At 46.7% G+C, this 25,910-nt stretch overlaps 1 protein-coding gene and 2 long non-coding RNA genes across 7 annotated transcripts in view; 2 read left to right on the top strand and 1 right to left on the bottom strand.

Annotated features, from left to right (window-relative positions):
* GARNL3 (GTPase activating Rap/RanGAP domain like 3) overlaps positions 1-25,910 on the bottom strand; it is a 146,528-nt gene that overhangs the window by 4,760 nt on the left and 115,858 nt on the right. For all 5 annotated transcript variants that reach the window (XM_072777984.1, XM_072777983.1, XM_072777987.1 and 2 more), the window contains 8 exons: positions 24,936-25,047; positions 20,056-20,154; positions 19,602-19,718; positions 18,862-19,037; positions 17,167-17,325; positions 10,780-10,846; positions 3,612-3,719; positions 2,006-2,124 (listed from right to left, as the gene is read on the bottom strand). In XM_072777984.1, the coding sequence (XP_072634085.1) occupies positions 2,006-2,124; positions 3,612-3,719; positions 10,780-10,846; positions 17,167-17,325; positions 18,862-19,037; positions 19,602-19,718; positions 20,056-20,154; positions 24,936-25,047 (957 nt within the window). The remainder of the gene's footprint in view (positions 1-2,005; positions 2,125-3,611; positions 3,720-10,779; positions 10,847-17,166; positions 17,326-18,861; positions 19,038-19,601; positions 19,719-20,055; positions 20,155-24,935; positions 25,048-25,910) is intronic.
* On the top strand, positions 163-2,475 carry LOC140605766 (uncharacterized). The gene is made up of 2 exons (XR_012008331.1): positions 163-1,733; positions 1,807-2,475. It is a non-coding gene; the product is annotated as an uncharacterized lncRNA (long non-coding RNA).
* On the top strand, positions 4,768-25,785 carry LOC140605763 (uncharacterized). Its single transcript, XR_012008327.1, has 4 exons — positions 4,768-7,858; positions 11,448-11,503; positions 18,888-19,008; positions 24,854-25,785. It is a non-coding gene; the product is annotated as an uncharacterized lncRNA (long non-coding RNA).

The following is a 25,910-nucleotide window of genomic DNA, read 5'->3' as shown; positions in this document are numbered from 1 at the left end:
TGAGAGGCCCTGCACCCATGGCCCTCCCACCACCACTGCTAAGCCTGCAACCATTCTTGGCCAAGCCGCTCCATGCTACGGGCCTCCATGCTACAGGCCCGCAGTGCAGGAGCATGCCTGGGTGGGGTGGGGGGGTGGGGGTGGGGGTGGTATCCAGAGCAAAAGCCCTGCACTGCCACCCCAGACCTTTCCTGCCTATTCAGTTCCCCACACTTCCCTTATCTGCTTGTTGATTCATAATAGAAAAGAGGCCATTTCCCACTCATTTTCTGCAGACACAAACCCAGCGCACACTTGCCTAACAGCAGCCTCAGACACCCACAGTGTCAGGCCTGGAAAGTATCTGGGATTTAGTTGGGTCCACTTACAGATGGGCTCATGGACCATTCATTCACTGGTTCAGCAAACACTCTTGCACACGCACTCTGTGCAGGCTCCGGTGGGAACAGCAGTGGTGTGCTGGAGTTGGCTTGTAACTGACTTGGGAGTGCTGATTTTTGATTTTCAGGGATTTTGCAAGTTAAACACAGCCATTATTAAACTTAAATAAGTAATATTCAAAACAAAGTACCAATTTTCAGGGATTTTGCAGGTTAAACACAGCCATTATTAAACTTAAATGAATTAACACTGAAAGCAAAGGTACTAAATGACAGAATTTGACCATTCCTTGCTCTTTGACCATTATCTATACTCTTGAGGTGATTTACATCAACAGCATCTACACAGTGGCCAGACTGCACATAGCTTCCTGACTCTGTGATCAGTGCTTTCACCCTGGAAGCTGGGTATCCTAACAGAGGGACTACTGACACCATGGAAACTGGCAGATGCCACAAGTCAGAGCTTTATTTGTTGTTTTGTTGACAGTCTGGTCTTAATGTGATGGAGAAAATTTCTAATAGTGAAGATTGAAAGCAGAAGTGTGTTGAGGCTAGTGTCAAAATTGAAAGAAGTTTTGGTTCAATGACCAGTTTGTATGAGAGTAAGAAATAGTTTAATAGTAGATCACATATTAGATTTCCTGACAATAAGCTTATTGGAAAAAGAATTAATGTACTGAGATACAACTTCCAACTATAAAATCAAGGTAGACCTGTAACCACAGTTAGCAAAACTTAATGAAATGTATTCTGTGAGAGCCAATTGGCCTAATGGATTTCAAGATAAAACGCTCTGTACATTTTATCATTTGCAAATCATAAGCCATTTTAATTTTTCTGTCATCAAAGTCTTTGACTGAGATACATATATATGTATGTGTACACACACACACAGACACACAACACACACACATACACACACCCTTACAGGGCTGGGGGGTCAAATCTTTACCAGCACACCACTAGTGCTATGTTAGCAAGAGAGCCAGTCCCCGACTCCCAGAACTGTCAGTGTAGTAGGAGAGGCAGACAGATAGGCAGCCAGCCACCCCCCAGGATGGGATGCATGTCAAGGTGGGGGCTGGGCAGGGGGACCAGTCAGGCCTGGCGGGGCCAGGGCAGACTGTGTGGGGCTGACACGGGAGAGGCTAGGACAAGACCTCCTGCATTGTGTGCCAGTGACAAAGGCCCCTGGGGAAGTAATCTTTGTGCTCGTGGCCCTTGGTTTTGATCAAACTATTTCTAGGCATGGATTAGTTGATTACCCATATTTCAGGGGCCACAGAGTCAAGCTGAGGATGGAAGACGGCAAAGAAGAAAGCAACATTATGAGCTCTTCCTTTTCTAGATGTGAGTGAGCCATCCCTTGGTGCGGCAGGGACCCCTGACCTAACCCAAGCTGATGGCACATTTCTCCCTTCAGCCCAGAGCTTCACAACCACTACCGGCGCTGAATGACATTCTGACAGAACCAAGGGGTGTTTTGAAGGCTGAGGGGGCCACACACAGAAACTGGATGGTGGGCCTGTCCTGGGCGCTGTCGCTCAGTCTGGTGCACAAGGGGCCTAACGTGAGGATCCAGCGTGGGCACCCTCCCTGAGCCCCTCATACGTTCCACTCACCCTGGAGGCCACGAGCTGCAGCTGTGGCACGACCGCTGTGTGGACCAGGTTCCCGTTCACCACCAGGCGGATCTCCATGGAGTCAGTGGTGAAGGCCAGCAGGTACGGGAATGCGCACACTGCAAGCAACAGGCAACGGGTGCGTCAGCTCCCAGCCCGCTGGCTGGAGGCTCTGGGGGTGCCAGACATTCCCACAGGCGGCCTTCCTGCTCCGGAAACTTCCATCTCCCTGACTCCTCTGGCTGCTTCTCTTCCTCCTCCCTTGGCATGTTCTCTGAGAGAGCCTCGTTCCTGAGATAGCCACCTCTTAGTCGCCAATCTTCTGCTTCCAGTAGGTGTGCCCTGTCTCTGTTTCCCCTTGTCCCCAGTCTCATCACCTGGTTTCCTGGAGGCTCACCTGCCCAAGTCCTGAGAGACATTCCCCCTTCTTGTCCAGAACACAGCTTGGCAACACTCCCCTCTGGCACATACCGCTGCGCTCAAAACCCCCACCTTTACCGGGTTTTCATGCCCTGTCACACGTTCACTCCTCTTCTGTGCTCCTCCTGCCATGTAGGCCTGCGCAGGGGCCGTGTCCTTTTCCTCACAGGGTGCCGTGGTGTCGATGGGTTTGTTAAGTTATTTGTTAAAGGTCGGCCCCACTTCTTGAAATTATTTCTACCTCACACTGACTTCCAGGCCTCATGACCTGGTTGCTCTGTGACCTCACCTTTGGCTTCTTCACTGGGCACTTCATGCTCCTATGCTCCTTCACGCTAGCTTATCCTCTGTTGTCTCTTTCCTTGGAATCTCTATTTCTTGGTGAACTCCCTTTACCCAGGGTAACCTTCTACCACACCCATACCTCTAGCCTAGCTTTCTCAAGTGACTTCCAGTGTTGGGGCTCAAAACCTGAAAGTGATTTTCAGCCCTCCCCCCTCCTTTTTTTTTTTTTTTTTTTTTTGCCATATCTCATCTGTCATTGAAGCCTGACTGGTCCCTCCATTATCTGGATTGGAGCCTCTATTCTCATCTCAAGACTCTAGAACATTTATCTAACATCACATGTTTGTCCTTGTGGGAAAACAGTACTAACTTGAACATTCTTGGGTCTGATCTGACTCTCATCAGGGCAGAGGCCCAGCTGTGGGTCCTGACCCCCCCAAGGGAAGCACCACCACTGTCTCCCTGATGTTTCAGTGGCAGGCAAAGTACCTGCATTTCTGTGATTCTAGATATTCAAGCTTTGAAACATATAAGAATGGTGAGGAATGTACTGTGCTTCTCCAACAAGTGAGGCGGTATTTTTAAGGCTGGAGATCTTGCTCTTGAATTACAGGAAAAGGAAGGCAAGGGCCAGAAAGGAAATGATAACTGGAAGACTCCTAAGTCCTGAAAACTGGGATTTCATGGCTCTCAAATGCTCACATGCTCTCAACAGGAAGGCACAGTGGATGGCAACAGTCCCAAAAGGGGAACAAAAAGGAAAAAGAACACTTTGAGTGCTCATCAGACTCAAATAACTCATGGCCATCTACCAGTAAGCCACCAAGTTTGCTTACATGGGATTGAATAGTTCAGATGGGTCTATGCAGGGGAAGAGAAAAACAATCAAAGTTTTTCTTACCAATTGCATAAGGAGCCTGGTTCCAACAGAACTGGAAATCTGACGCAGAGGGTTGAACCAAAAAAGAGCCCCCGTTAAATGGGCAAACCTTTTTATAGATGCAACTGTCTGCAACAAAACAATAGCAACTCATTTTTTTGTTAGAGACAATGCTTAGAGCTGGTCATTAGAAAAATGAAAAAACAGGCAACCGAAATAGTGTCCTATCTGCTAGGTCTTCATACATCGCTGGTACTAACTGCCATGATGCCAGGTTCTCAGCCAAGAGGCAGTCACAGCCACTGTGATGGAACTACAACAAGCATTCACAGCTGCCATCTTGGAAGGATTTACTATGTGTCAGGCACTTGAGCTTTCAAAACATCAGCTTATTTAATCTGAATAACCTTCTGAAGTAGGTGCCATTATTAAGCTCATTTTACAGATGAGAAAGTTGAGGCCAGGAGAGGTGAAGCAGCTTGTCCAAAGTCTCACAAATACCACACAGGGGGTGGGGTAGAGTGGGGTTTGAACACAGGTGTGTCTGGCTGCAGAGAAGACTGGACACTTGATGGAGCTCCCCCAGATGGGAGGCGTTCCTGCAAGGTAGATCATGCTCTGAGCCTTACTCAGCAGGACAAGTGTGGTAGATACTGAATACTCCCTGCCACGCTCTTATCCCCCAACATTTTATTAGGAAAACTGTGTCGGGCAGCCCCACTGGCTCAGCGGTTTAGTGCTGCCTTAAGCCCAGAGCCTGATCGTGGAGACCCAGGATTGAGTCCCATGTCTGACTCCTTGCATGGATGGAGCCTGCTTCTCCCTCTGCCTATGTTTCTGCCCGCCCCCCCTCTCTGTATGTGTCTCTCATGAATAAATAAATAATCTTTAAAAAAAAAAGGGGGGGGGACTGTGTCACCTTGGGGAACACGAGCCAGAATTAGATTAAGGCTGGGCTGAAGAGCTGCCCTGTTCGTGGCCTGCTCTGAGTGCTAAACTAAGTCCAGGTGATCCAGATCCTCTCCAAATGAGATGGTCCATATGGATGCAAAAGCTCTTTTTATTCCAGAAGTCCAGCATGTTTTAGCCATACAATTTTATGCTTAATTACTCTTAAAAACAGATATAACTTATATACCATAATTTTACGGAGATATAACTTATATACCATAAAATTCATCTCTAAGTGTACAATTCACTGTATCTGAGTAAATTTACAGAGTTGTATGGTGTCACAGTCTAATTTTATCATCTTTTCATGAACCTAAAAAGAAACCTCATGCCCATTAGGCACTCACTCCCATCCCTGTTTAGAACAGAAAGCTGTGCCTCCCCCTGCCCCCCACCACCAGGGGAGGAGAGGCTGTAAAAGCCAGGCTGCTGGTCAGGGCCTGCACAGGGGCAAGCAGAAGGCCCTCCTGGCAGCTGCTATGGCCCATGAGGCTCCCATCTGGTCAGGTCTGTTTGGAGCAGCCTGCCATTGGCGTTTAGGAACTCCTTTTCATGTGACCACTAGGCTTGCAAAGCAATTGTCTCATATAGTTTAACTAACAGAGTCCTTAGGAGAGGAAAAATGAATCAAAGTCAGCGGTGTCTTGTTTTTGCTCCGGTGGACTCACTAGGGGAGAAAAAGCTATCTTCAGCCTCAGCTGAAGTGTTGCTCCCAGAGAGGACAGCGGCTCAGGAAGAGTGGCCCCTCCCTGCTGCGCCTTCTGCTCTGGCCTGAGGCTCTGCAGCTCTGAGTGTGGGTGTGACTGGTTCCCCCCTCCTCCAGCCCCTCTGGCCCACCACAGCCCACAAGCACGCTGGCTTCTTCCACCTTCTAGAAAGCAACTGCTCTTCCTCCTCTGTGACCTCTCTTCCTCCTTTACTGAACCCTCCCCTTCTCTTTCCCCCTAACACAAAATTTTCTGGAAGGCTGGTCTGAACTCCCATCTCTACTTCCTCTTGCATTCTCTCATCCCATGCAGTGGCATTTGCTCTGGCTACTTCCCAGGGATAGTTGTGCTCTCATCAAGGTGTCCTGAGGACCTTTACCTCCTGCTCCAGGACTACTGCTCCCTAATGAAACTGCTGTCTTTGGGGAGATTTCCTTCCCTGTGGTAGCTCTTCGGTCCCCTCCCCATTCCCCACGACTCTGAGTGGCACTGACCTGCTAATAGCTCCCAAAGAGGCCCTCCCACAGGCACTCTCCTCTGAGCCTCCAGTGTCTCCACTAGCATATCTGGGAGGCACTGACCTGTCCAGACTCAGCTCTTGATGTTCCCCCCAACTCAAATCCGCTCTTCTTAAAGTTTCCCACATCTCGATACATGGTAGTCTCCATTCTTCCGGTTGCTCAAGTCCCAAAAGGCAGCCTCCTTTCTCTCCTCCTGGCACACACCATGTTAGATTCATGAGCCCACAATCTTGGTACTCATACTTTGAAACCTCTAGAGTCTGACCATGTCTCAGCACCGCCAGTGCTATGTGCTGCTACAAGCTCTCTCATCACACGTGTGCTGGCACCTGGTAAGTGAACCGCCTTATCCACTTCCGCTTCTGTGATGTTCTCCACACAGCGGCCCGAGCGGCCTGTGTTCCTTTTCATACCTAGGTCTGATCCTGTTACCCCTTTGCTCAAAATCCTCCAGCTGCTCACCAGCAACAAGGCCCTCCCTGAATCTGGTCCTCTTTATTTTTTTAATTTTATTTTTTAAAATAAAATTTTAAATTTTATTTATTCATTCCTGAGAGACACACAGAGAGAGGCAGAGACATAGGCAGAGGGAGAAGCAGGATCTCTGTGGGGAGCCCAATGTGGGACTTGATTCAAGGACCCCAGGATCACGATCTGAGCCGAAGGCAGATGCTCAACCACTGAGCCACCCAGGTGTCCCAAATCTGCTCCTCTTTAGATAACATTTTCATCCACTCACACCCACACTCACGCTCACGCTGCTTTTGGCCAAACTGGTCATCTTGGGGTCACCTTGAAATACTAGAATGTTCCCTCCTCAAGGTCTGTGTAAAGACCACACCCTTTCTTGACTCAGGGTCTTCTCTCTGAGCATCCCTGTCTGGGGAGGTCTTTCCTTCCCACCTCCCCTAAATGGAGACCTGCCCTCTCCACCCCTGCCCGACTCCAGCCCCTCTCCCTGCTTTATGTCCAAAGCACATACCACCATTCACCATAGTAGGTATTTTTCTTAGTTATCCTGTTAATTGTCTCTCTGCCCCCTTTGAAATGTACACTCTAAGTAGCAGGGATTTGTGTTTTACTCACAGCCAAAACGTTAGGTGCTCAGTAAATCTTTGTAGAATGAGTGAACTACTCTTTCCTCCCCCTCCAGGAAGGACACACAGCAGTGATGTGATCTTCAAGCCCAGCCTGGGTCCCTTACACACACCTCCTCTCTACCTCAACTCCCACCGGGGGAACAGCAGACTGCTGGTGGGTTTGAGGGGGTCTGGGTTGGAGGAGACCTGAGCTCATGGAGCACAGAACATGCTGGATGGCAGGGGATGGTGGGTATGTGCCTGTCCCAGAGCAGAGCTGCCCACCTGAACAACGGTCACTCGGGCAAGGATGAGGTGACCCAGACTGCATTTCCAAGGCTCCTTCCTTCCCTTTCCAGTTGAATAAGCTCCAGAAACTCCAGTATGACCCCAGAGAAGTAGAGGGCCCTCCCTCCCAATAACTTATAGTGGTGGTTTCTGCACCTGAGGACAAGGGGCTCTAAATCAGACTGAACTGGCTTAGAAAAGTAATCAAAGCATAGAGCTCAGAGCTGTGAAGCATGTTCACAGTTAAAAGTGCTGGAGTCCACACCCGGCTCTCCCCTAATCTATGAGCTCACTGCAGTCCCTGGCAGCGCCTTTCACTGCTGTGTCTCCAGAATCTAACATGTGCCTGGCACAGAGAAGATCGTCTGCTGGGGTTTAGAAAGCGCAGCCTGAATGAGGGAGCTGCAGTGAGGGGTTAGGATTCTAAAATGTCTTGGTACAGGAAGGAGCTAAGAGGCCATGACCTTCATCCCTTGACCTTCCCCATCCAGCTGGTGGGAGCAGGGTGGCAGATACTACTTCTAATTTTAAAACAAATTTCTCTGAAGAAAAATTCCTTTCTGCATGTAGAAGAGTCTATGGAGGTTACAGAACAAACTGGATTCTGATTAATGCTCTGATGAATCTGGAATAAAAGGAGGAAAAAAATCTTGCCATGCCTGGCAATGTGTTATGGGCTTTACAAGTATAATCCTGTTTAATCGTCACAGCAGACATGAGAGGTAGGTTGTGTATTCTTTATTCACCTGGAAGTTAAGACTTAGGTTAAACGTGGTCGTGCTGAGAATAAATGGTACTTATGTGAGCATTTTTAGTTTCCTTGTGTGATTATCTTTAAAACACCATTTGCAAACAGAGTTCATCTTAGTACTGAAATTTATTATTTGCATTAAAGGCGAATCATTGTTGTATGCTGAGGTCACGGCCAAATTTTCTTTCTTTCTTTCTTTTTTTTTTTTTAAGATTTTATTTATTTATGCATGAGAGACATATATAGAGAGAGGCAGAGGGAGAAGCAGGCTCCATGCAGGGAGCCCGACGTGGGACTCGATCCCCAGTCTCCAGGATCCCACCCTGGGCTGAAGGTGGCGCTAAACCGCTGAGCCACCGGGGCTGCCCAAATTTTCTTTCTTTTTGTAAGTGAAGATTGACTCTGCTATTCAAGATAGAGATTAATTACAAGAAAATAAGATCCTCAATATATTAAACTATTTATACTTTCTCCCTGAAATTTATCTTGCAAATACATTTTTCTCAAAAACATATAACTAGAAGTTCTAATTTCTTTTTTTTTTGAAGTTCTAATTTCTATTATAAAATATTTTCATCTTTACCATACCTGAGATAAAAGTCTCTATATGGAAGTCTCAGTTTATAAAAGTTGTTTTTATTTTGTTTTGTTTTTAATAGCAATAGAAAGGAAATGGGCGCCTGGGTGGCTCAGTGGGTTAAGTGTCTGCCTTCGGCTCAGGTCATGATCCCCAGAGTTAGGCTCCCTGCTCAGCGGAGAGCCTGCTTCTCCTTCTCCCCTCCTACCCCTGCTCATGCTCTCTCTCGCTCTGCCATCTCTCTGTCAAATAAACAAATAAAATCTTTAAAAGAAGGAAATAGAAAGGAAACTGATAAAAATCAGGTATCAGGGGGAGGGGGTACCAAGATCATTCTACAGCCCCTTACTGACAAGGGCCTTCACACCACAGGCATCTGGATGGAAACAGGCAAATGCAACAAGCACTGTGTATGGGGGGGGGGGGTAGGGGGAGAGTGGGGGCAATGAGTTACAGAAATGACCTGGAGGATGGTGGAAAAACCCAGCTGGTTATTGTCTGGGGTTGTTCACTGGGGACCACCAGCCTGCTGGAAGAAGGAGGGAGATGAAAACTGAAAACCAGATTCCTGACCCAGAGAAACTGAAGGAAGTGGCATAGTTTGGGGAGGACGGAGGCAGGTCTGGGAACCTCTGGGATTCCCGAAGCCTTGACCCACATGGCATCTAAACACACAGAGCTTACCTTCTGACAGCTTGGGGCGTCTAGGAAAACAGACACAGCAATCTCATCTTGAGATTGAAACCAGAGCCTGAAGCCAGGAGACCAGCAAAGCCAGGGCACGTGGAACTCCCTGGGGATCTGTGAGCCAGCAAGGCTGCTTGAATCACACCTGGCATAGTGCTGGGTCACTTCAGCCTGCAGGCGGAATGCTGCCTATCTGCCGATTCCATGAGCTTCCAGTTTGGTACAGAGAGAATGTCAGCCACGTTTGTTTCCATGTTCCCTTTTCAGTTTGGGACTAATCACCCCATTCTAATAGCCTGCTCTATCCTTCTGTTCTTATCTTCTCTCCCACCTAAAGTCCTTTCCATCTTTTCAAGCAGTTAAAAGAAAAAAAAATCTACATCAGTTTTTAAAGCATTCTGCAACAAATTTTTCTCCTAGATTTTTCAATAAAGTGGAAAGACAACATGTGAAAGAGATGAGATAAAAAGATCTTAAAGAAGTGGGCCCCCTGTTGCACTGGGCCCTATAATCTGGGAGCCAGGGCAGCAGAAGCAGCCTGGCCGAGCTGTGGGGCCCAGGAATCCCGCTGGAGCTGGGCAGCAAGCTCTGTTCCTGCTGCCTTGCCTGTTGGACCCCTTACCATCTTGCGTCTCGAAAGATGATTTTTACCAAATTTCTCTGCTGGTAATTAGCTCTTCCATACTTATTAATCAAAGATTAATCAAAGCATTAGCCACATGTGTATTGAAATTGATACAATCCTAGGCTGAAAGAATATGTTTTTTTGTTTTAGTTACCCTGGGCAGGCTTATCCAGGAAAATACCTCACTACTCTTAGCTTTTAAAGGATCCTTTTATTGTAGTATAATATTAGCTTTTGAAATACTGAAAATCCTTGAAGATCCTCTTTGTTGTTTGTGTGTGTGTATTTTTTAAAGCTATTTATTTGAGAGAGGGGGCGAAGCATACTCTCTGCTGAGCACAGAGCCTGATGCAGGGCTCGATCCCAGGACCCTGAGATCATGACCTGAGCCAAAGGCAGTCACTTGACTGATTGAGCCATCCAGGTGCCTCTAAAGACCTTCTTTGATACATTTGATCTGGCCTATCTTCCCTAAACCCGTCCTGCCACTGGCCCCAAGCCAAACCATGTGAAGCTCGATATGCCAAGTTTAGGCTGATTTTATTAACATCTGGGAAACAGCAAACAGTAGAATAACCGTGGTTAAAATTTGGGGTGCTGGAGTCAAGAGGGCCCCAAATGTGAACCATAAGTCTGCTGCTTTTTTGCTGTGTGATCCCAAGAAAGGTAGTTCACCTCTCTAGGCCTCGGGGGCCTTATCTCCAAACCTCAGGTAATAACAGTACCTGAGAATTCAATGAAACAGTCACTGGAGTCTACTGAGCACAGTGCCTGGCACATGGTAAGGGCTCCTTAAATGGAAGCCACTGTCAGCATCCCATACCCTAGAGACAGTGCCTCAGGCAGGCCCATCTCACCAGGGCTGGGAGATCCAGGTTTGGAATGCTATTTTTAGATGCTCCCCAGAATGCAATTAAGGTCACAGGAACAAGGCACCAGGTAAATCTAGGGTTGGTTCCCTTTAAATTGCCCAGGAAAAGAGCAGTTAATTTTAGCAACTTACAGTTGTAACACAAGAGCAGCCCGGCTTCTCCATCTTCGTACACATCAATAGCTGCCACAAAATTAACCTGCAATGATAATGGCAATGGTGGGTGGGCAGGCTGGACACGACACTGTTGAAAGACTTTCTCAAGTTCAAGGCTTTGGTGGGGTGGTGGTGGGGGATGGGGCCTGGCTTACTGTAAACTCAGGTGCTATGGGGTCACTTCGCCTTAGGTGGCCATGATTACAATGCACAGAACTGTCTCCCCTTCCTTTCCCCACTGGGACTTTGTCACCATCATTTCTACCTGTGGAAGAGCTCTTGGGGGATGGGCATCTTCACCCTGTTAACAGGACTCCTGTTTGGGTGGTGTGTCCTGGTTCCCAAAGCTTCCTCACAGGGGTAGTTCAGTTCACTCGCACATCGATCCTGGGAGTGGTGGTATTTTTCCCACTTCACAGATGAGGGAAGTGGGGCTCCGAGAGAGGAAGGCAGTGAGTAAGTGCTGCAGCCAAGGCTTGAACCTACTTTTCCCACTCTCACACTTAGCTAGGCTTCCTCCTGCCTCAAAACCACTGTGTCAGGTCTTCACTTCTATTCTCTTGCTCTCTTGCACTTGGAGGGAGGCAGCACACCACAGACAGGGCATCAGAAGGCTTAGTTCTGTTTTCTGTTCTTACTTCCAGGCAGACTCGTCTTCCTGGGCAGCGGGGTCTGGTTTGAGAAGACAGCGCACAACCTGGTAATGTTCTAGGTCCCCCTGGAGTTTCAAACCCCAGCCCTCTACACATTTCCTGCTCCTTTCACTCCCTCACTTGCCTTCACCCATAGTCTGCAACCCCCTCCATGATTAGGGGTCTGTCCTCTTTGGGTTCGACAAAGATTTCCTTCTCCCCCAAACTGAAGTCCTTTGGCCAATGCTCATCTCTGCCCAGCTCTCCTGTAGAACTGGCATAATGACAATAGATCTGCAGGACCTTAACCAGAACTCCATAAGACGAGGCCAAGTTTCGAGAAGAGCCAGACCACTGCCCAGTCAGCACTATTATCATCTTCCTCTCACATGTGACTAGTTTCCTCCTGAACCTCGTTTTTGTGAGCAGAGCTAGCCCTAAAGTCTCAGGCAACCCTCCCCTCTCCCAAGCCTAGCACCCTCCTCTTCAGGAGCTCTCAGGTGAGACCTCTGTGGGCCTGCTGCCACCCCAGGCGAGGTCTGACCTCTCTGGGCAGGAGCAAGGGCCTGCCCTCCCTCAGCTCATCTCTCCAGCCCCTTCCAGGGTGGATGCTGCCCAGGCCCACCTGGGCCCCGCTGATGGACCTTCTGCTTCCAGCCCTCCGCTTTACGGCTGTCACCATCGCTGTGCTGAACCCCTGCTGACCCCCTGCCAGGGCCTCTGCCTCAGCTCTGGCTTCCCTCAGATGGATCTCCTGGCCCCTCCTGTGCGTCATCATTTGACACTATACTACTAAGTGCCACTCAGCATGCAGAAATGAATAAGGCAGGGTTCTGCCCCCAAGAAAACACCAGAAAAGCATATAAATACATAAAACAAGGTACAATGAGGCAAATGCCCCAAACAAGGACTGTGGGTTCTTTAGAGGGGGTGGCAGACTGTGAGGCTCAGAGGTCAAATGCCAACTCTGGGAGCAGATAGACTTGAGGATGAAATACCAGATAATTCCTCCCCTGCTATATATCATACGCCTCTATTTTACTCATCTGCATAGTGGGTGTTGCTATCTGACGTTCACTTATTTGTCTATTAGATTCCTCTCCCCATTAGAACATAAGCTTTGTGAAGCAGAGGCCTCCTCTGTGCTATTCACTGCTACGTGCTCAGCATGGGGGCTGGCTCTGGCTCGTGGCAGGAGCAGAATGAATCCTCAGTGAATGCATGACTGAACAAAGGAAATCCTAGCTCTGTCACTTCAGAGGTGTGTGCCCTTAGGCCACCCATTCAACCTTGCAGAGCCTCAGTTTCTCCATCTGTAAAAGGAGACATCTACCCTTGCAGGGGCCAAGGAGTCAATGAGGCCACTTACGGAAGCATCTAGGACAGGACCTGCTACCTGGTAAATGCTCCGTAATGTCAGCTGACAGCAAGACCCGGCTGTGGGCCTGGCACCAACGGGAGGGCACTTGACATGAGGGAGCAGCCTGTGAGCCCTCTGATACCCAAAGGGAACCTTCCTGTCCTCACCATTCTGACTTAGAATAATTTCCTCCTTAGGTGTCCCAGGGACTTGTCATTGGATGGCACTTATTCCAGCCTGAGGGGGTAGAGGAGGGGCCAGGTGCTACTGGCTTTGTAGCCTGGACTTTTGGTGGTCTATCCTCATCATGCCTTGGGACATGGCTGTGGAGGCCACAGCATACTGGGGTTCAGGGCACAGCCTTCTGAGTCAGATAGCCTGGCTTCAAGTCCTATCTCTGCTATTTACTAGCTGCATGGTTTTGGGTAAATAAATGCTCCTCCTGAGTCTCAGTTTCCTTTGCTGCAAAAATGGGGAAGTCAATAGTACATTCCCCACAGCTGTTGGGTAGATTTCATGAGATGGTGCTTATGACGTGCACGGGGCCAGACACAGAAGTGACCATTCAGTGGTGGCCGTGTTTATTATAATTACAGATGGTTAACCAGAGCGGGAAAGGCAGGATGGGACAGCCTGTTGGCTTAGAAGCAGGGCCTGTATATGTGCTTGGGGTGGTGGCCATGACAGAGTAGAGGAAGTTCAGGCAGAACTGGACCAGGGTCCCAGCACGGTGGCAGCAGACACCAGGGAAGTCGCTGGCACATCGGAGGTCCAGCAGGGGCTCCCAGGACTGGTGGCAGAGCATGGCTGTGTGCAGAGATTGAGGCTGCAGGGCACGCAATGGCAGAGCTCCGGCCACGGGGCTGGCACTCGGGGATACCACAACTTGGACTTAACTGGTTCCTCCTCTGGCATTCCCTAGCATTTTGTTCAGACCTCTTTTAGCACCTAGCACAGTGAGACCCATTTCATGCTCTGATGCCTGTGCGGGTCTTCCTGGAGTGAGGGCCTGGCGGGAACCAGTCTCTGAAACATTTCTTGACCAGGTGAGGACATCAAAACCAACTAGAAAGCTTTAAAAAATATATTCTGGGTTCTTGCTCCTAGAGATCCTCCTATAGTAGGTCTAAGGTAGGACACAGGTGTTAGTTGTTAATTTTTTATTTGATTAAAAAGTAGTTCATTTTATTGGCATTTAAAAATGATAAAAGTAACATATGGTGGTTGTGAAAATTCAAAACAGGTATGTAACAAACCACATCTGCGCCTCACCCTTCCTAGCCCCAGCTGAATGTGGAAGCCACTGCTAGGTCAGTGTCGACCTTCCCATGTGATCCTGGGGTGAGCTTTTCACTGAGACAAACTGGGTTCTGGGTAGATGGTCAAGATAGGGACTTGGGCCCAACTACTAAGCCAGAAACCTAGATCTCATTACCAGGCCTGCAGTTCCTTCTAGAGGAGACCTTTGTTTTGGGAAGGAGGCCAAGGCTGGCTGTTGGAGCTGGGGCAGTAGGTCACAATAGGCCTGTAAAATCAACTTGATGTTGACCTTCACATCGCTGCTTTGATGCCTTAAACACTTCCTCTCTTGACCTAGGGTTCTCTTAGACCCTCTGGTGGGTTGAAGGCTGCAATGGAAATTGAATGGGCTTGGCTAAGAAGAGATGAGGTATAGAGGTGGGAAACTAGGCCAGAAAATCCACATTGGTGCCATGCACAGAGCAGCAGGCAGTGAGAGTAACTTGAATGACCCTGAAATGCCCAATGACTTAGGGGAGGTTGGCCTCTCTCTCTCTCTTTCCTGCTTCCATTGCATCAGGGCCTGGGCTATAGGAACATCTTGGGAAAAAGCTAGCCCTGTGCCCAGACAGAAATGTTAGTCCATTTCTAACTGGCTATAGAAATCACTTTGTTCATTACCTTTTTCATTTCTCTAGGGTTTATCTTTCCAATCAGGCAGTAAATTCCTTGCAAAGATGAGTGGCTATGTCTAAGCATCCATGCCTGCTCAGTAAACACTCAGCAGCTGAGGATATACCAGAGGATGGAATGTATACACTGGCCCACTTAGACCTAGGGAAGGGCTTAAAAAAATTTTTTTTTTAAAGATTTCTCTTAGAGAAAAAAAAGCATATTTGGTTTTAAAAAGCATATTGATGAAAAGACAAAACATTTTTTAATTATTCCTGGTAACTTTTAGAAAGACAAAACACAGGAGTCACCCAAGAAAACTTTCTTTAACCTAGCTTTTCCTGGGCCTTCATTTATCTTATGAAGAAAAAAAAATCCACACTCTAATAAATTTATCAGGGTATTAAATATAAATAAATAATAACAATTGGCAGAAAAAGCATGAAGAAGTCTTAGGAAACTAGTTGCCAGGGAAAGGGTTGATTGAACAAAGACCTGCCAGGCCATGATTTTTCTACCTCTTTTGGCTGGGTCACATGGTTTTGGAAAGCGAGTACTTTTTGTTTTTTAAGATTTTACTCTACACCCACTGTAGGGCTTGAACTTACAAGCCCATGATTAAGAGTAGTATGCTCTTCTGACTGAGCCAGCCAGGTGCCCCCAAGAAGAGCAAAGAACTTTTAAAGCCAAATTGGGCCTCTCCTCCTCAGAAGTTGGCTGGAAGAGGTTATGGGTTCCCAGGTGCTGGGATGGAGGGGCAGTCTTTCTGGCTTTAAATTAGGAAGAGCTTCAGGACAGACTCGATCTACTAGGGCTATATTTGCATCACCTGGCAAGACTTAAAGCATATCGATTCCCACACACCCAGAAATTCTGATTTAATTGATCTGGGGTGGGGTCAGAGCACTCTTCTTTTTAAAGCTTTCAGGAAGTTATAGGGATCCCTGGGTGGCGCAGCGGTTTGGCGCCTGCCTTTGGCCCGGGGCGCGATCCTGGAGACCCGGGATCGAATCCCACGTCGGGCTCCCGGTGCATGGAGCTTGCTTCTCCCTCTGCATATGTCTCTGCCCCTCTCTCTCTCTGACTATCATAAAAGAAAAAAAAGGAAGTTATAGCCAGGGATGAGAAGCAATGTATACCGGTGGTTCTCAGACTTGTCCAAACGTAAGAATCATGGAGGATCATTCAAAAAATTCCAAAGCCCATGCCACACCGAAGACCAGCAAGATCTCTGGGGGTGGGACACAGTGGCAGTAGTTTCTAAAGCTCCTCAGATGACTCCAGTTGCAGACAAGTTTGGACATCACCAAATATGTGTGTATATATATATATGAGAAACAACAGATGATCTGTGATTGATAACTGTTGAAGACAAGGTCTCCTAATTATATTTAGATTTTCCTTTTTTTAAAAAAAATTTTCTGTTTCTTAAAATCTCTCATTTGGTATTAAGCCTTCTTAACACAGTAATTAGCAATTTTTTATGACTATTTGGGTAGGGCATGCCCTAATACAAGTTTCTTGTAAAGCACAATCAGAAAGAATTCTGCAGTCTTCTGGGCCTAGCTGAACAGGACTGGTGTAAGTCTGTATGTTTGGAAGTCTTTATCAGGAACCATGCTTTCTATGGGGGCAATATCCCCATTCTGTGGGGTCCCTGGTACCCAAGCCGGGGTGCTGGCTCAGACTGCACAAACCTCAAGTGGCTCCAGTGTTATCAGGCCTTGCCCTGCTTTGCAGTGATAAATGGCTGAAGAGCTCTTCCATCTGCGTGTCAGCATGCAGCAGCTCCAGTGACAGGCTGCTGGGTCTCAGGCTGGTGAGCTTGCTCACTGCCCCCGAGGGGCACCAATGTTCAGACCCCATCCCATCATCTTTAGCATCTTTAGCAAGGAGTGCAGCTGCAGGTGAGCCCCTGATTTCTGGCAAATCCTGGACATCCCTGCACTCCATCCCTGTACTCTGTGCAGCTCAGGCCAGAGGGAGATACTCCTTCTCTCTCCTCCTAGTGTCCCATCCCTTCCTCCATTACTAGGGGGCCTTTTTGGGGATGGACCCGGTGGGTGTGCCCACTCCAGCCACCCGGGCCCCAAGCTGTGAATTGGGCCAGGGAGAGGATGAGGCCCTTCTGGAGTGAATGACTATACAAATGTTCTCATTTCTTTAGTTACTCAGATTGAGTTTTTCGACCCTTCACTTCTCCTCTATGAGGAAGGACCAAATGGCAGGGAAGATCTGGAAAGGCTGAACGAGGTGATAGGGCAATTAGATTAGATGGAATCATTTTGATCTACAAGGTGACTCCATGGGGTGTAGCCTGAACAGGATATCACAGGTTACTGCTGTGGTAAACTGTACATGATTTTAAAGAAATCCTCATTATAGCACCATGGCGAGGTTAGAAGATGCATTCCTGGTGGTCTTGGCTCCCCCTCCACCTCCCACTGCCTGTCAACTCACTCTGCTGGCCTCCACATGGTGCAGCCGGAAGGCCTCCCCCGTGCTCTCATTAACCACATCGAACTGGTGTCGGTAAGCCACACAGATGAGATTGTCACTCTCTTCAGTTGGCCCATCGACTAAAGTCATCACCGCGGGAGAGTCGGACAGACAGATCTCCTGTGTGGTTGATGATGACAGGAGAGAAGGGGTCAGACGCCAAGCAGCCATTTTCATATCAACCCCTAACCCTGGCCCTCCGCCTGCCCACTCCCATCCAGTAGAGGGTCACCCCACAAGGCTCCTGCAGAGCCCTTTGCCAGCAGGGAAGGTGGAGACAGGGGAAAAGGGGGCGGGGATTGTGCCAGACACCCCCCCCCTCCCACCACCTGTCCTCAAAACCCACACCTGGCCAAACCAATTCAACAGCATGATCCACATTAGCCCTCAGATAGTCTGGCCCTGTCCTGTGATTTGATAATAATAATCAAATGACAGCTGCTAACCTTGTTGAACACTTAACACAGTGCCAGGTACTGTCCTCCCTGGATCCTTATGAGATAGGTAAGGCTATTATTCTATTTTACAGATAAGGAGATTGAGGCCTCAAAGGTCACGTGACTTGCCTTTATTCACATAGTTTATACGTGGCAGAGCCAATATCTGTGCCCAGGAAATCTGATTTCCGAGCTGATACTCCACAGAAATGTACATGCTGTACATAAATAGTCATTAAGATGGCTAATTACAGTATTTAGGAGACTAACACCTAATTAGAGCAAAATTTTAACTTGTTTTAATGTCACAGTTATGGCTGTCTGTCCCTCAAAATTGGGTATCAGCAGAAATTGATACACATAATTTGAATTATGAGGCTTTAAATTTTGAGGCTTTAAATCTGGTAAAAATAATTGCTCAGCTCACCTACAGGTGAAGTGAGCCTTAGGAGTCAAATGTGTGACACGGTTCATACCTATGTACTAAAGTTTTTAAAAAGCAGTAAGAGATGGTAAGAGCAGGAATGGGCAATCATGGAGGCTTCCCTCACAAGGTTCCACCCTTAGTAGATCTGCAAATCCTACTGGCTAGGGCAGGCAAGGCAGCCTCCTCCAGCTCTCCAGCCACCAAAGCCATCATCATCTGTTGCTGGGATCCTGCATTGGCCTCTTAGTGGTCTCCTCCTTCCTGCTCATGGACGCCACCTCCCCCCCCCCCCCCCCCCCGCCATGCTCTCCTCTGTCCAGGAGCCAGAAAGATCTTTTCAAAACATGCCACTTCTCTGCTTCAAACCTCCCAGTGGCTGCCCCCTCTCACTCAGAGTCAAAGCCAAAATCCTAGCAATGGCCTCCAGGTCTCTCCGACCTCTCTGCCTTGTCCCCTCAGCTCTAGCCGTTGTGGCCTCTTGACTATGCCTTGAACAGGGCCTCAGGTTCTTGACTGGCTGCTCCTTCTGCCTGGAGCACCCTTTCCCAGCTCCCCTCCTCATCTACTCCCATACTTTCCTTGCATCTCTGCTCAAAGGCCAATTTTCAGGGAGAGCTTCTGGGGAATCCTTTCTATAGTCCTCTGGGGAAACTGAGGCAGCAGTCGAGGGTTTCCCCAGCTGGGTACTGACCTGTGAGACAAGCTTAGTGGGTGATAGACCCTGGGAGGAACCAGAGAGTCGGCTTCTGGACACCTTGGCTGGGAGAGAAGGGATCTGGAGAGCGGACCTACCCTGATATACTGGAATTCCTCCACAGGTGACTCTGACAGGGGACACAACAGGGAGATGCTGGCAACCCCGCCCAGCTTGTTGTGTTTCCTCGTGATCAAGAGCAATTTATTCCGGATGGCGACGACTATCCTCAGCTCCCTGCTGTGGTGAGTGTTAATGGCGTACAGGTGGCAGCCTGGGAAGGGATATAGATGATGCTGAGCACGTGACAGAAGCCTGGAGATGCCCAGGCCTCGATAACGTGGCAACACCTAAGGACTCTGGAAATTAAGCATAACCCAGGGGTAGTACCTGAAAATGTTCCGGCCACCAGGCAAACAGAGATGTGGAATACAAGTTAGGTTGAGTTTCAGGAAAATTAAGGAAGCCATATTCCCTGTATTCCAGAGTTCGTGGTCTTAGTTTCAGGCCCACGACACCATATGAATTAAAGTGACAATGAGCAGAGTTCAAGGAACCAGAGGCTAAAAGTCCCTCTTCGCTGATTTGCGAACAGAACTCAACTTACCTTCAAAACTTGTCATGCAAGGCCTAGACTTTCCTTTAGCCCTCCATTGTTGGACTACCTTTCAGGCTTCTCTTAGGGAAACACTGACACTACCTGGATGCTGCCTCCGAGCAAAAACCAAACCAATAAAATCAAATTCCCACGCATTTTTATTTCCAGTGAAATCTGGACAGTCTGAGAAAAAAAAAAAGAATTGAACAGAACCCACCAAAATATGTAGACTCCAGTCACCTTTTGTTTTCTCCAGCTTGTTGTCCCTGCAATCACATTTGCTCTTCACAGGCTGTTTGCCCTCGACGGCCTTGTGCACAGCGCTGAGCCTGAAGACAAAGAGGCGGGCATCTTTCCCTGGTGAGATAAAGAAGGTGCAGGAGGAGATGGGTGGGAAGACCCCAAGAGTGGACTGTGCAGGAATGCTACAGAACTGAGTTGAGGTGTTCTAGAACTGGGAGGAAACCCCATACCACCTTTACCGAACATTGCCCTGAAGGATGTGCCCCCTTTCTCCTTGACTGTCCCCCCCCTCAGAGAACAAAGGGCCACCTGGTGACACTGAGCACTGGCCACCCATGAGCCAGTAGCTGGCACAACCCAAGCAGTCAGACCACTGTGACCCTCACAGCCATAGAAGGCTACACACTTCCCATCCCCTTCCAGAGGACACCACCAGGAAGGGGACTATCACCTTTGTCTGCTCTGAGGATCAGAAGGTCCAGGGTCTCGAGCACATGCATCTGCTTCACTGGCAGGGTTTTGTCAAACACAGGCACTGATGGAAGGTCATCTGGAAGAGGAGACAAGGTTACAAGGACTATACCTAGCCCATGATTTCAGAACCTATAAAACGTGCCTATGAGTGGTCCTGGACTCTGGTTCTCTCTAGGCAAGGGAAGTCAGCTTCTAGAATGTTTGTGAGTTTAAACACATTCTCTCAGCTCAAGGAGAAGGACTGACATTCCTTCCTCTATATTGAAAGCAGAGCAGTGGGGCCTAAAACTATATTCTTCTCTTCAGTGCTCATCAAAGAAAAGGCAGCATCTCTCCATCCCAGTTTTTACTGGTGTTGTACTAAAGGACTAAACAGCCAGTTTTTTTTTTTTAAACAGCCAGTTTAATTATGTATTTCTCTTATGTATTTTCTTTCTCTTATGTATTTTCTTATTTTTATGTAATGTTTGAAATTGCATCACTTCTTAGCTTATTCTGCATCTCTCTCCAGAAAGCAAAGTTAAAATTTCCTTTTGTACTTAAATACGAACATACCCTATTCCCTGCCTATGTCCATATCAACAAGAGTTTACCGATACATTTTTAGTTTTTCTCCATAGAGGAGAATCTCCTTTTTAGACAAAAATTAAAGAGAAATGACCAAGTTGCCCAAATAACAGAAAAACACTAATTGTAATGGCAACGTTCAGGAAGAGGTCAGGCAAGTGGCTGATCAAAGACACTGCAATGATATGTAGGATTTGCTTTTAAGCTTACTGGGAACTTAAATTGCTAGCAAATATCTTGTTTCTGGGGGTCCCTAGGACAGAGAGGGCCAAAAGAAATATTAAGGCTCTTTCATGAGCAAAGGGTCTGTTCTGAGCTTGATGTAGAATCAGCACAAGGCAAAGAGGTCCTGGGACGGTGTAGACATTTCAGGCTGGATAAGTGGCTTATTCTTTATTGATATACTTTATCTGAATTTAGGTCTTCCAGTGCTCTGTTGTGAGTCTGGGTTTGTTTTTCTTTTCTTTTTTTTTTTTTTTTGGTAGCAATTTAGGTTCATGTGTCCCTGAGGGTCTTAGATTTTCTAGAAATCTGTCTGTTTGGGAGTTCATTCTTCCCTGTTTGGTGCCCAGGAGAGAGCAGAGCTTTCGTTGTTGGGATGGGGTTCATAACAGCTTCTGGGGGTGGTAGGGGGGCCTTTCCTGCTCCTTGCAGGCCAGTAGGGGCTCTGGATTTGTCCAAGCACAGAGCCTGCTAAGCTTTTATTAGACAGAGGGCTTGCTCCAGCTCCCCTACATTATCGCAGCAAATGTAAATTCTATGATAGCCCATCAAACCACTTTCCTTCCCCCTCTACCCCAGGCCTTCATAAAAGTAACTGAATCTCAGGTATTGTGCTTCTGCTGGGGGCAGACCTGAGTTTTCAAAACACAGGATGATCATCAGTCCAATACCCACCATCATGTCTGACTAAATAACTATGATTATCCCATTTTTAAAAGTATTTATTTGAGAAAGAGAGAGGGAGTGTGTGTGCACACAAATGGGAGGAGGGGCAGAGGGAGAGAGAGAGAGAAAGCAGACTCCATGCTGAGCAGGCAGCCCAACGCGGGGCTTGATCTCATGACCCTGAGATCATGGACCTAAGCTGGAACCAACAGTCGGATACTTAACTGACTGAGCCACCCAGGAACCCTGGTTATTTCATTTTGTAAACAGCAGCTAACGTACATGGAGGGCATCCTGCATGCCAGGCCTCAGTGCTAAGTGCTTCACATGTTATTCACTGAAATGCCCCAATGACCCTCTTAAGTAGGAACTTCTAATATTCCCATTTAACAGATGAGGACCTGGGGCTCAGAAGTGCTAATAACCTGTCCAGGGCCACATCTTAAACATGTGAAACCCAGGTCTGTATGGGTACAAAGCCTGTACTCTTAGCCTATAAGCAGCACCGCATCCCCGTGGACCGAGGGGCCAGCACACAAGCAACAGTACTGTAAGAAATTCATAAACAACAGAAGCGCTTCATTTGACATTTAAGACAGAGGGATACTGTGTAGCAGCCCACCTGTGTACAGAATAAATTAGCATTTATTCTCCATCAAATCTTTCTCAGGTGGCTGAACAGGTTTATTCGTAGCACAGACAGGGGGAGGAAGCAAGGATCTGAGAAAGTGACACGTGACTTAATGACTCTTCTGTAGCAATGTTTTCCTTCTTGTAATCTTTTTATGAAGCAGTGATTTTTTAGAGCTGGCTTTTCTATTACTGCAAACCTAAAACAAATGGTTGTGGCATCTTTTATCAACATTCAGTCTCCCTTCAAAGTAGCTTTTGCTACACTTAGAATATAAAGGACCTCGAGTTTTAATAATGACCTTGGCAGAAGCAGACTCTCAAGGGGGTAGGTCTAATGAAATTAAGCAGACACTAATGGGATAGAGTGGAACCTGGCCTTAAAGGAAATGGAGAGATTCACTCATAGAAATGATTCATAATGTGATTAAGTATCGACAAGAGAAAGGTAAACAAAGAAATAACAAGAACATTATGGCTTGAAAGCATAGGGAGGAATACAAAGAAAGCCTTAAGGGTTATTCTCTTCTTACAAAAGCAAAAAGGGTAGCTGTGCTGCATATCCAGGGAGTGAAAACAATAATATGAGAAATAAATCTGAGCTCCTGGTGGGTGTATATGGCTACCATCTGTGTAAGACCACTTCCCTCAAGTTCGAAGAAAAGAATTTCCTGGCACATCACAGGAATCCTTATATTTAATACCTCCATTAAGTTTTGTATCCAAAAAGATGAACATTTCAGAAGGGGATGTGGAAATCTTGGTTTGGATTTTACATTTTAAAAAACAGAAGCAACTCAAATAGAATGTTGTTGCTGTGGTTTTTGTTGTTTTTGTTTTGTTGTTGCTGTGATTTTCAGGCAAGCCTTACAAGTAGCCCTTATAAAGCATATTTTCTCCTTTCTAAAAAGAACAAACAGGTAGAATATAACTTTCTTTCGATCAACACATTTCTCATAATTACTTGCTCAGGACTGTATTTTGGAAACCTGTGTTAAGGTAAAGACAGTAACATTGGTAGAGTTTAATAAAATGTAGCTGGCTTAGTGGAAAGAGCGCTGGACTAGGAATCACCTCTGGGTTCCAGTTCCAGATGTGCCAGTAACCAGCTATGTGATCCTGGGCAAGTCACATCATTTCTTCATGTATAAAACGAGGACATGAGACTGAACATCTAAAGTCTGTTGTTTTTTAAAGTAAGTTATTTTATTTTGTTGCACCTCTGATAAAAATCTATGGATTTTGTTACCTTTTTAGCATGTTCACAGGGATAGATGTCAGAAATACAGTAACTGTTTACTAAATTACTGCTACGTGCCAGACACTGACGTAGGCACTTCACATGGGTATTTTAACCTCCATAATCCCTTCCTGGAGTTTTGATCATCATTCCCATTTTGTTTATTTTATTAATTTTCATTATTGGAAACTAGTTTTCAGCTGCTTAAGAAATTCCCCCCACTTCAGAGAAATCTGCAGTGCACAGAGGTTGTCTTTAAGATCACAAAGATTCTCTAATTGTTTGGTGGTTTCTAAAATTAAATATTTAATTTAAATTCTCAGCTTATAAATTTTAGATTATCTGCCTTTTAGTAAATGAGTAAATTAATTATATATACAATTATATGTTGTGCGTGTATATATATATATATATATATATATATATATATATATATATATAAAACATACATTGAAACATACATTTAAAGTAACAAATGAAGTCAGAAATAAGTCCATTATAAAGTCTGGCTTTCTTTTTTCCCCACAGAAGGCATCTACTTCCCCTTCCCAAGGGCCCAGCACATACCCAGTACTTAGGAAACATACTGACAGGGTCATAGGAGGGAGTGAAGGTCGTGAGTGAAGGCCAAGGATGGGAAGATGTAGCCATTTTAGGCCATTATGTCACTCTCAGTGGCAGTGTTCAGGAATCTCATAGAATATCAGTACCTGAGACTGGGCAGCCTGCTTCTGTGTTGTGGAGGGTGTGCCCTTGGAGGACACTGCCTCTATGCCTATGGCTCCCTCTGAAGCCCCAGGAGATGACATGCTACTGGTGTCTAGCCCCTTTAACATTCACTGGGAGTCTGGAAAAATCCAAAGGGGCCTCCTGCTGGAAGGCACCACCCAGTCCTTTAGTCTAAATGAAATCTCTATCTGAAGTAAAACTCTCTCTACAGCATTCTCCCCAAGGGTATGTCCCACTGGTGGCTGATCTGCAGTGACAGGAACTGACCACCTTCCCAGTTGCATCTCGTCAAAAAGTTTGATTTTATATAAATATGAAATCTGTCTTCCTGTCGAATCTTGCTATTTCTACAGCTAACAAAATTGGTTTATCTAAGATTTTCATTATTTATTTTGGACACCAAATACTTTTTGAATCAGAAACCTTAAAAAAAAAAAAAAAAAAAGCTTTGAGAGAGGGCATGTCCCTGAGATAGGAGCTCCAAATAACAAGAGCGTCTTGTTGATTTAAGGTAAAATATTAGAATGATAAGTATTGGCCAAAAGGAGATTCTTTTGCAGGTCATTTTGAGGTCCACAGGCTAACCAGATTTGGGGAAGGCATGAACTTGTCATGCACGACTCACTCTCCAGCTTGCTTGTGCATATCCTGAAAAGAAGGGGTTAATTTTGTAAGGAAAGGAAACTGCTAACCTCATTGGTGATGACACCTTTATCTACAGGGAATTGACTGGCAGTCACCCATCTCAGAAGTCCTACAAGTTACACAGACAAAGACATTTGAAGGAGCAGCTACTCACTAACCATCCACTAGCAAGACGCCAGCATCAGTGGAAACCAGCAGGGCCTGGCCCCAGGGATCCGCACACACAGCTTCATGGGGGAAATTACTGCAGAAACACTGGGGCTCCCAGGGCTGCAAGACAGCAGAAGCATTGGAAAATAAATTTACCAGAAGGAATGTTCCAGGGTCCCTCGGATGGAAATGTATTGGTACACTGCTTGAGACCACAGCTCAGGTACCTGCTGAACCCAGGGAGCTAAATAGGCTCTGCACTCAGTTACCTTTCTTATCTTATTTTATTTTTTATTTTTTTATTCATAGAGATAGAGAGAGAGAGAGGCAGAGACACAGGCAGAGGGAGAAGCAGGCATCATACAGAGAGCCTGACATGGGACTGGATCCAGGGTCTCCAGGATCATGCCCTGGGCTGCAGGCGGCGCTAAACCGCTGAGCCACTGGGGCTGCCCACCTTTCTTATCTTTTAAAAAAATATTTTAAGTCGTCTCTATACCCAATGTGGGGCTCGAACTCACAACCCCGAGACTGAGTCGCATGCTCCACCGACTAAGCTAGCTGGACACTCATTAGTTACCTTTCTTAAATGTCTCCTTTCAAAACATGTGCAGTAGGGAAGGAGGGAAGTCACATGTTTCTGGCACCATGAGCTGTCTCCATATGTAATAATCTTCCTTGGGGACAATTGAAGCATTGGTAACCTCTTCTAAGCAAACATTTTCCTTAATACATGAAGTTGAACCAATTGCTCCCTATTTTTTGGAGCATTCACATGAACTGATAGGAAGACCCATATAATTCTACAAAAGAAGTCAGATTTCTATGCTGCTGATTCAATAAAATGATTAAGTTATACACAGTGCAAGAAGTTGATGTTGCTTTAATGTGAAAATTGCTGGTTGACCCAGTTAGGGCTACAAAATCTTAAAGGAAAAAACAACACGTTTGTAAGAATATGGAAAGTGCTGCCTGAAACCCAC

Source organism: Canis lupus, chromosome 16 (genome assembly GCF_048164855.1).
Source record: "Canis lupus baileyi chromosome 16, mCanLup2.hap1, whole genome shotgun sequence".
Lineage (NCBI taxonomy): Eukaryota > Metazoa > Chordata > Mammalia > Carnivora > Canidae > Canis > Canis lupus.
This window is presented reverse-complemented; position numbering and strand designations above follow the sequence as displayed.